Source organism: Mchenga conophoros, linkage group LG15 (genome assembly GCF_057382185.1).
Source record: "Mchenga conophoros isolate Kocher_MC1m ecotype Shallow Benthic linkage group LG15, M_conophoros_male_GT1.1, whole genome shotgun sequence".
NCBI classification, from domain to species: domain Eukaryota; kingdom Metazoa; phylum Chordata; class Actinopteri; order Cichliformes; family Cichlidae; genus Mchenga; species Mchenga conophoros.
The window spans coordinates 43,093,575-43,103,120 of NC_140540.1; the positions used below are offsets into that span (position 1 = coordinate 43,093,575).

Sequence of the window (9,546 nt, forward strand, 5' to 3'; positions counted from 1 at the left end):
TATGACAGTAAATACTAAATGTTAAACATTATTGTGCAGCACATAAGATCGACAGCGCACAGTGTGCTTTGAGGTAGGAGCCAAAAAGGGTGTAGTTTGTGGGTGTGATCACCCGTGTGTACACCTGTGAGCATGGACGCGCTTGTTTTTAAAAGGTTCCTTCATGTAATGATCTGTTAGGGTGTGGGGGGGCCACAGCCCCGTCCTCCAGGGCATGAAGCAGGTATGGAGGAGATCAAGACTCCAGACATCCAGAGGCCCCCAGAACACAAGAGACCAAGGAAGACCAACAGAGGGGCAGCTGCGCCACTGTCCCAGAAAGAGCTGAGGAGAGTCCCAGATGAGGGCTCACTCAGCAGCCGCGGAGCAGAAGCCAGGGGGAGTTGCAGTGACGCGCCCGTGAGCTCCGCCGGCAGCCAGCTGCGCCTGAGTGACCGAGCCCTAGGCCCAGAGGCCGGAGACAGGATATTTCTAACTTTAGAGATGTTGCACAAATGGAAGAAAGCAGTCTTACATATTTGTTTAATATGTGCGTTGAAGGACATGTCCTGGTCAAAAATTACTCCAAGGTTCCTCACAGTGTTACTGGAGGCCAAGGTAATGCCATCCAGAGTAAGAATCTGCTTAGATACCATATTTCTAAGATTTTAGTACAATAACCTCAGTTTGATCTGAATTAAGAAGCAGAAAGTTAGCAGCCATCCACAATCATAATCATAACCCAGACTGCTCTGGTCTTCTGATGCTCAATTTGAACTTCAACAGCTCAGACATATACATGCATTGAGCTGCTGCCGTGGGACTGATTCGATAGTTGCATTAAAGACCATTTGAACAACGGGTGAAAGATGGGATCAGCAGCCTAATTTTCCCTAGATTAGCTATGCTGATAACAAAATTATTGAAAGTGAGATCATTATAGTTATTATTATACTTAACTTCATTGATAGGATGATATTAGGATATCAGGATTGGGATGAGAAGCTTTAAGAATTAAATTAATTTTGTCATGAATTGCAAAAAAGGCATTGTTAATAAAATGAGATGGGATTTGGAAAGTGGGCTCTTGATGAGAAGCCTGAGACATAGCCATGTACTTACCATGGTTAAAATATTATGTAGTATTCAGTAATGTTACACTGTCAATTTTATAGGAAGTTAGAATATAATTCATTGATACTGCAGTTGGGAAACTTGAGCTCTGTTAATCATTCTGATCATCAATCTGTTTTACAAGTCATGTGATTAGTTTTTTTGTTTTTTGGTCTCATTTGCTAGTGACAGCTACAGAGTGAGTGGGTGGGTGGGGAGGGTGGGTGGGTGGAGAGCAAGGAATGACATCCAGCATGGGCCCTGGGACTGGATCAAGCCATTAAAAACTCAAACTGGGAATAAGGGATGAGATCTGCAAGGTGAGCAAAGGGGGTGACCCCATACTTTGCATTTATAATCAGCTGAATTTGCTCAATTTTAGTCAATTAAAAGTATGATATAGTCATCTTATTGAATCTTATAGTCTTTGGTCCTGTCTAATATTTCACAACATTTCATATTTTTTAAAGGGAACATTTAGAAGCATAAGTAAAAAGCTAAATAAAACAACATGGAAACAAAGTAAATTTTACTTAAGCAACCGTCACATAAATCATAATATTTGGCAGAAAAATGGACAGAGTCAAAGCAACAAGCAGAAATTAAGCAAAAATAAATAAACGGTGTCAGAACATGACGGCAGATAAAAGCAGAGCAGGCAGATCTGCTAAAATGTCACAGCCTTCACAGTCTGACCACAACAAATAAAGTGAGCAAACAGCAATAGTCACGCTGCCCCTTTATCTGAACTTTGAAGCCACATTTGAATAATGTGATGGAGAGATGCCACAAATGTTACAACATTACAAAAAATAAATAAATCAGTGGCACTGTCTTGATTTTATGAGACAAATAATATTTAAGCAAACACTTGACATGTATGTAAACAACTGAAAATGTCAGTGAAACCTTATTTTTAATGAACCTTTTTGCTATTCTTATATAGCAAAAAGTCTTTTGGATAAAGGGAGATTAGTTATATGTCAGGAAAAAAAGTGAAAAGATAAACACATCGGCAAATACACTGCAACAAATAAGATTGTTGTGAAAAAAATTCTATTTTTCAGTTTTACTTTCGACTGAAACGCAATGAAAATTTCTACACATCACGTCAGGACTTAGCCTGCCATATTTGAAGAGAACAAGGGCAGGTGACCCTGACTTTTCATTCACTGATATATGAGTGCAATGATCAAATGTCCAGGGGTTTGAATCATACCTTCGTGCAATTTGTCAGCACAAATTTCCCTTTAAAAGGCTGCTTACTCTGCAGACCAGCACCACCCTGTCAGCAATGAGAGCGCTCGTGCTCGCCCTGATTCTGGCCGTTGTGGGTGAGTGATGATGTTTGTGCAAAACTTTGCTATTTTATAAATATGTTCAAAAATAATGCTGATTTCATATTTGGAGTTTTATTGATTATGCGTTGAATGGTAATGTCAGTGTAATGTAGGGTCTTTACCCAACAATAAAAAGCACCTTGAAGCAACTGTTGTTGTGATTTGGTGAAATGTAAATAACATTTGAATTGAGTTGAATGTAGGTAAAGACAAATTATAGTTATGTACTTGTTATAAATTGGTAGTGGGTTTATGCCTCTTTTAAAAAAAGGTTTTCATTTTTAGGCATATGTAACAGAAAACATGCTGCGTGTTTGTTACATATTTGGTGCTTTATGTGAATTTTAATATATACAGACCCAGCAGTTCAACTTTTCTTGTAAGCAGGGAGCTAAAACCTAGAACTAGAAATGAAAAAGCATTTTAGCTCACTTTAATAACTAAAATCAATTCAAATGATCAAGATCAGTTTAAAATGGGTCAGTTTGTCAGCTACTGTAGACTCTACTCACAAAGAACTGCTAAGTTTTGTACAGTGTGACTTTGTAATGGGGAAAATTCTAGTTTATCCTCACATTTCGATTCAGGTGTTTAGTCACTGTAGGATTTTGTATAACCTTTTGTTTCTTAGATGAAGGGTGTGTGTGTTTCAATATGACCAGGTGTAACTGCTTAGCTATGCTTAACGATGTTTCACTATGTATCTACTGACTGTTAAGGTGTAGAAGGACAAAATTCCCAAGAAGACCAGTCCAGGTGCTTCCTGGAGCATAGGTAGTGGGAAGTCTTTCCTGCCCAGCAACAGTCGGGTGGGATGAAAAATAGTTGTAACTGAAAAGATGCAGGGTTTTGTGTGTGAGGGTATAAAAGAGACCTGTGACGCCTCAAGGACAAAGCTTTCATGACTGTAGAACTGTGATGTTTGATGTGCGTTTGCTCTCCTGCATGCAGTAAATAAAGCGGCTTGACCACAGCTGACCTTGTTGCAGACTTTATTAACAGAAAATTCCACCACAACATTCAAAGACATTCAAATTTCCATTTCCAGCAAAACTTTGCCTATCATTTGGTTTAGTTGCTCATCTTTACTACTTCATTATCTGAATTAAAATAGAAGTCTTAATGTACACAATTATAATGAAATTTCAGAGCAGAGTCTTTGGAGCGAACATGCAGTAATTTGCACAGTAAATATAAATCATAACATATAAACACTGCTGAAAAGCATATTCAAGCCCATTCATATTTTTGTCATTGTTTGTGGATTCAGATTCTTTTTTTGTGTGTTTTCTTTTTTTCAACAGATTTTTCTAAATCTCTTTGTGCTTTGAGTCTCTGTCTGGCTCAGTTCTGAAACATGCTTAAGAGATTTGGGGTTGAATTAGTGGTTTGTATAATCACAATGTTCGGCCTTTAACATTTACAGTGCACTGCTTTCCTTTTACCTCTGGTTTTAATTTGTAAAACAAAATGCAAACTATGTTTTCAAATGTTGAAATAGTTTCAGATTTTACTCGCTGTATTACTGATTTCTTTCTTACTTTCTTACAGCTGGTGATCTTCAACATCAAGGTAAGTTTAATACTGTGTTCATTGTGAAACAAAAACTGTAGGCCTGGTTTAGAGTTTATAGTTCATATAATTTCACAAATGAGTCATATAAATTACATTCACTGACTTCTTCCAGATCCTGTTTTTGAAGCTGGTAAAACCTACATGTACAAGTATGAGGCGCTGCTCCTGGCGGGCCTGCTAGAGAAAGGTTCAGCGAGAGCTGGACTAAATATCAGCAGCAAAGTTAGCATCAATGCTATAGACCAGAACACATACTTCATTAAGGTAAAGATCAAAATCCTGCACAAGCTGCAGTCATTTACCTTTTACATGTATACTAATTGAATTAAACCTTACTCTTATATGAAAGCTTGAGGAACCTGAGCTCCAGGAGTATAGTGGAATTTGGCCTGAGGATCCTTTTATCCCAGCAACTGAGCTGACTTCAGCCCTCCAAGCTGAGCTCACGACTCCCATTAAGTTTGAGTATGTCAATGGTGCTGTGGGAAAAGTCTTCGCCCCTGAAACCGTCTCAACAACAGTGCTTAACATCTACAGAGGTATCCTGAATGTCTTTCAGCTCAACATCAAAAAGACACAAAATGTCTACGAGTTGCAGGAGGTTGGTGAAAGATCTTTATAAACCTGTGTGTGACAAGAAGTTGAATCTCCCTACTGAATATGTGTGCTGCTCTATAGGCTGGAACTCAGGGTGTGTGCAAGACACTTTACTCCATCACTGAGGACACAGAGGCTGAACGTGTCTATCTGAGAAAGACCAGAGATATGAACCACTGTCAAGAAAGAATAACTAAAGACATGGGGTTAGCATACACAGAGAAATGTGGAAAGTGCCAGGAGGTAGGTTTTACACATTTTATATCAGGAAACATCTGTGAAAGTGATGGGATGCATGACAAGCAACAGCTTTGTTCTTACAGGACACTAAAAACCTGAAAGGAGTTTCATCATACAGTTACATCATGAAACCACTCGATAATGGCATCCAGATCAAGGAGGCATCGGTCCATGAGCTGATCCAGTTCTCACCTTTCAGCGAGCAGCATGGAGCTGCCCATATGGAGACCAAGTATGTCCATAACAACTGTGAATACAAAAACTGATTCAAAGAACGTAAATGAACTTTTCTTTCCACATTCAAGGCAATCCTTGATGCTCCTTGAGGTTCAAACACCCCCTTATGCACCCACTACACCACCACCCCTGGCTCAGTATCCACACCGTGGAAATCTCACATATCAATTCTCCACTGAGCTTCTTCAGTTACCCATTCTGCTCCTCAATATCAGCGACATAGAGTCTCAGGTATTGTCGTAATTAAGAGATTATTGCTAAGGCATGAATTAAAAGTCTGTGCCGTGCTCGGTGATATCCTGTTTACCCCTGTGTCATTAGCTCGAGGACACTCTGAATCACCTGGTCAAACAGGCTGTAGGAAAAGTTCATGAAGATGCACCTCTGGAATTTTTGAAGTTTGTTCAACTCCTCCGTGCAGCCTCCAATGAAACTCTGGAGAACCTGTGGAGCAAACACTCAGGGAGTTCTGCCCACAGGTGATTTCACTGATTAAATGTTTAAAATATCATGTAAAGATATTTGCACAATTTGGCAAACTTCCTTTTTATTGTTTCAGAAAATGGATCATGGACGCCATTCCTGCTGTGGGAAATCCTGACGCTCTGAGATTTATCAAAGAGAAATACCTAGCAGAAACCATAACTGTGTTTGAAGCCGTTCAGGCTTTGATTACTTCGTTTCACATGGTGACAGCAACCACCGAGGCCATTGAGGTCATCGAGGTCGGTAAATCTCAACATATCTAGTGAAGTCAAGTTATTTTGTCCAGAGTAAGAAGGGACGTTTTTGCATTAACTCTGATACTCTTAACTCTGTGTGATGTTTTAGAGCCTATCAAAGGAAAGCAGCATCGCGAGAAACCCAGTTCTGCGCCAGATTGTATTCCTTGGCTACGGTACCATGATTTACAAACACTGCTATGAGAGGACTTCCTGTCCTGCTAAGCTCATACAAGTAATATAACATTGACCTTACATGCTGCCTTAGAATCACGTACACATTTAAGAATGAGAGAACGGGTGATTTACTTCCTTATTTGCTCTTGCAGCCCATTCAAGACCTTCTTGCACAGGCTCTGAAAGATGGAAACACAGAGGACATCATCCTGTTTGTGAAGGCTTTGGGAAATGCTGCGCATCCTTCTAGCCTCAAGACAATCACAAAGATGCTGCCCTACATAGTAAATTAGGTTCATCACTGCCAGTGAGAGTTCATGCTGAAGCCATGATGGCCTTGAGGAACATCGCCAAAAAGGAGCCTAAAACGGTGAATTATCAACGCAGAGATTTCCTGATCATTCTAGTTTTGCACAAAGCTCCACACTGAGTCTGCGTTCTCTCATACATTAGGTCCAGTATTTAGCCTTTCAGCTCTACGGGGACAAGACTCTTCATGCAGAGATCCGCATGCTTGCGTGCATGGTGCTCTTTGAGACAAAACCTTCAATGAGTTTGGTGTCAGCTGTTGTTCATATTGTGAAGACAGATACAAATTTGCAAGTAGCAAGCTTCACCTACTCCCACATGAAGTCCCTGACTTGGAGCACCAGCGTTATTTATGCCTCAGTGTAAGAGTGCTTTCTAATCCTTCGTCACAATCGGATAAATCTCTGTGATTTGATCCATCCTGCAGTGAGCTCTTTCATGTTATCACTGCAGTGCTGCAGCATGCAAAGCTGGCCTGAGAATGTTGGGCCCAAACCTGGACAAACTGAGCTCACGTTTCAGCAAAGCCATCCACGTCGACGTCTATAACAGTGAGAATCGCCGTGCCTGGTTTAACTAACCTGGATCTTTATTTTCGATTTAATAATGTTTAACTGCATCTCATTAAACTCTCTGTTAGGTCCCTTTATGCTTGGTGCTGCTGCGACTGCTTACTACATCAATGATGCTGCCACCATCATGCCCAAATCTATTACGTCTAGGATCAAGGCTTTCTTTGCTGGAGCTGCTGCTGACATTCTGGAGGTAAAGGAAACCGAAATCAGTCCAGATATTTAATAACTAACCTGAAAGTTACTTGTCTTTTTTTTTCTAGGTGGGAGTAAGAACTGGGGGACTACAGGAGGCTTTTCTGAAAAACCCAGCAGTTTTTGATAGTGCTGACAGGGTCACCAGGATGAAACATGTCATTAAGGCTGTAAGCAACACCATAAAGTTACAAGAACGACAGGGACATCTTATCTGCTATCTGCAAAATGAAACAGAAGACTAGTGATCAGCTGGACTGCATCTCTCTCTCTACAGCTCTCTCACTGGAAGTCTGCACCCAACAGCAAACCCCTGACTTCCATCTACGTCAAGTGTTTTGGACAAGAAGTTGCCTTTGTTGACTTTGACAAAAACTGGTTTGGCAACACCTTTAATGTACGATTTAAACAAACAACCCATCAACCTAAAGATCAGTTTAATCACGATTTTGCAAGACGCAATATTTATAAAATATTCTTCCCCTGCAGCTCATCCTTGGCAATAACGATGCTGACACGTTTGGTAGAGATGTTTTCAAGGCTCTGCAGTCTGGTCCTACTTGGCGCTTTGTTAAGCCTCTGCTGGCTAATGAGGTGAGACATATCATGCCTACTATAGCTGGTTTCCCCATGGAGCTCGGTCTGTACACTGCTGCTGTGGCTGCTGTTCGTGGTCAAAGTGAGTGAATATTACTCAACGACCTAATATTTCCATCAACACCAAAACTTCTTTAAAAGTTTTGAGCATTTTTTTAAACTTCTTTCAAAGAAAGAAGAAGTTGCAAACTTCCTTTTAATAAATTAATGTGGAAATATCATAACAATGTGCAGAAAAGTAACTTTTCTCTTCTGTTTTCTTAGTCAAAGTCACGACAACTCCAGCTCTGCCAGAAGACTTTTATCTCAGATACCTTCTCAAGGCAGACATATACATTACTACCAAGGTCACACCAAGGTGGGGCAATAGCTGTCGCTACAATAGTAAATGGCTAATACTTTATAACACAGCACATAACTAAGGGTTTAATTCTACCCCTGGAATCAAGTGGGAATTTCCAAGAATTTTACCTGAAATTATTTTACCTGAATGGTTCACACCAGCATAATGAATACTGAAATGTAAAAAGGCAAAGTTAAGCTACTTGATGGTTGGAGAACCTAAAATACAGCAGGTACCTGCAGTGTGAGATGGGGAAGCTCCCCACTGAAAATGGCTTAATTTTGTGTTTGTGCCTCAGTTTCTGTAAAATACCTGAAGTTACGCACTACTTAAAATTACTTATGCATTACTCAAAACTCTTCATGTACTATTTAAAATGACTGTGAAGGTTCTCAGTCATCCAGGTCATCGTAGTCAAAGGAGCTTGCAAAGAAAAGCGTCTGGACTTCTTTAAGTTACTTGAAGACGTTTCACCTCTCATCCGAGAAGCTTCTTCAGTTCTAAGGTCAAATGGTGGAGAGTTCCCTTTTGAGATCCCTTCCCAGACGCCTTAACGCCCACTCACATCCTGGGCCATCTGACCTCAGGAATTCACATGACAAGGTGGGGCCAGGTTTCACAATGAGCTCACCCGAAACTCTGGCTGATTGGGACCCACACCCAGTTTCACACCTTGGCTCAGGCGATTAGAGGATCATCAGGGGGTCCTTTTGTCCCTCTGTGGGGGATACTCCCACTAGGTTTAAATCTGGGACTCTCCACCATTTGACCTTAGAACTGAAGAAGCTTCTCGGATGAGAGGTGAAACGTCTTCAAGCAACTTAAAGAAGTCCAGACGCTTTTCTTTGCAAGCTCCTTTGACTATTTAAAATTACTTTCAGTGTAATTTGTGTCTCTTTTCTTGCAAAATAACCAAAGTTACACACTGCTTACTCACTTTTATTGCTACTTCTGTACTGTTTAAATTGCTTACAGTACAATTTGTCTTTTCCTGGAAACACAATACTTATAACTACTTGCATACTACTTAAAGTTACTTATCCATGAATTTCCTTGTTTTCTTAAAATTAAAAAAAATTAAGGTACAATTTGTGTCTCTTTTCCTGTAAAATACTCAAAGATACGCACTACTTGAATTTTCTTAAGCAATATTTAAAGATATTAGAATAGAATAGAATAGAATAGAATAGCCATTTATTGTCATTGTACATGTACAACAAAATTGCAGATGCTCCACACTATTTGTGCCAAAATAAAATATAAATAGTGTACAGCAGGAATATATACAATCAAGAGGGATATATACAAAAATAAGGGAAAGGCGCACGTTAGACAACAAAATAGTTGCAAACAGGTTGGAAGTAGTGCAAAGAAAAGGTCTGAATAGAGTCTGTGTGCAAGCGACCTGAGTGATGCAGGTATTTCTGTACTATTTAAAATTACTCACATTATAATTTGCATGATTTATGTCTCCATTCCTCTAAAATACCTGAAGTTACATGCAGATTAAAGGTACGTGTGCATAATGTAAAATTACTAACAGTGTAATT

The 9,546-nt window shown here is 39.8% G+C and overlaps 1 protein-coding gene across 1 annotated transcript; it reads left to right on the forward strand.

Moving 5' to 3' along the window:
* Positions 1–2,354: 2,354 nt before the first annotated feature.
* Positions 2,355–8,090, forward strand: LOC146559020 (vitellogenin-1-like). The gene is given in 19 exon segments (XM_085246602.1): positions 2,355–2,426; positions 3,984–4,004; positions 4,120–4,271; positions 4,357–4,608; positions 4,686–4,847; positions 4,928–5,076; positions 5,150–5,312; positions 5,403–5,560; positions 5,641–5,806; positions 5,913–6,038; positions 6,133–6,268; positions 6,271–6,350; positions 6,434–6,651; positions 6,743–6,840; positions 6,930–7,054; positions 7,125–7,226; positions 7,334–7,453; positions 7,546–7,735; positions 7,918–8,090. Coding segments are annotated over 19 exon segments (2,616 nt in total). The 5' UTR covers positions 2,355–2,386; the 3' UTR covers positions 8,076–8,090.
* The last annotated feature ends 1,456 nt before the right edge of the window (positions 8,091–9,546 follow it).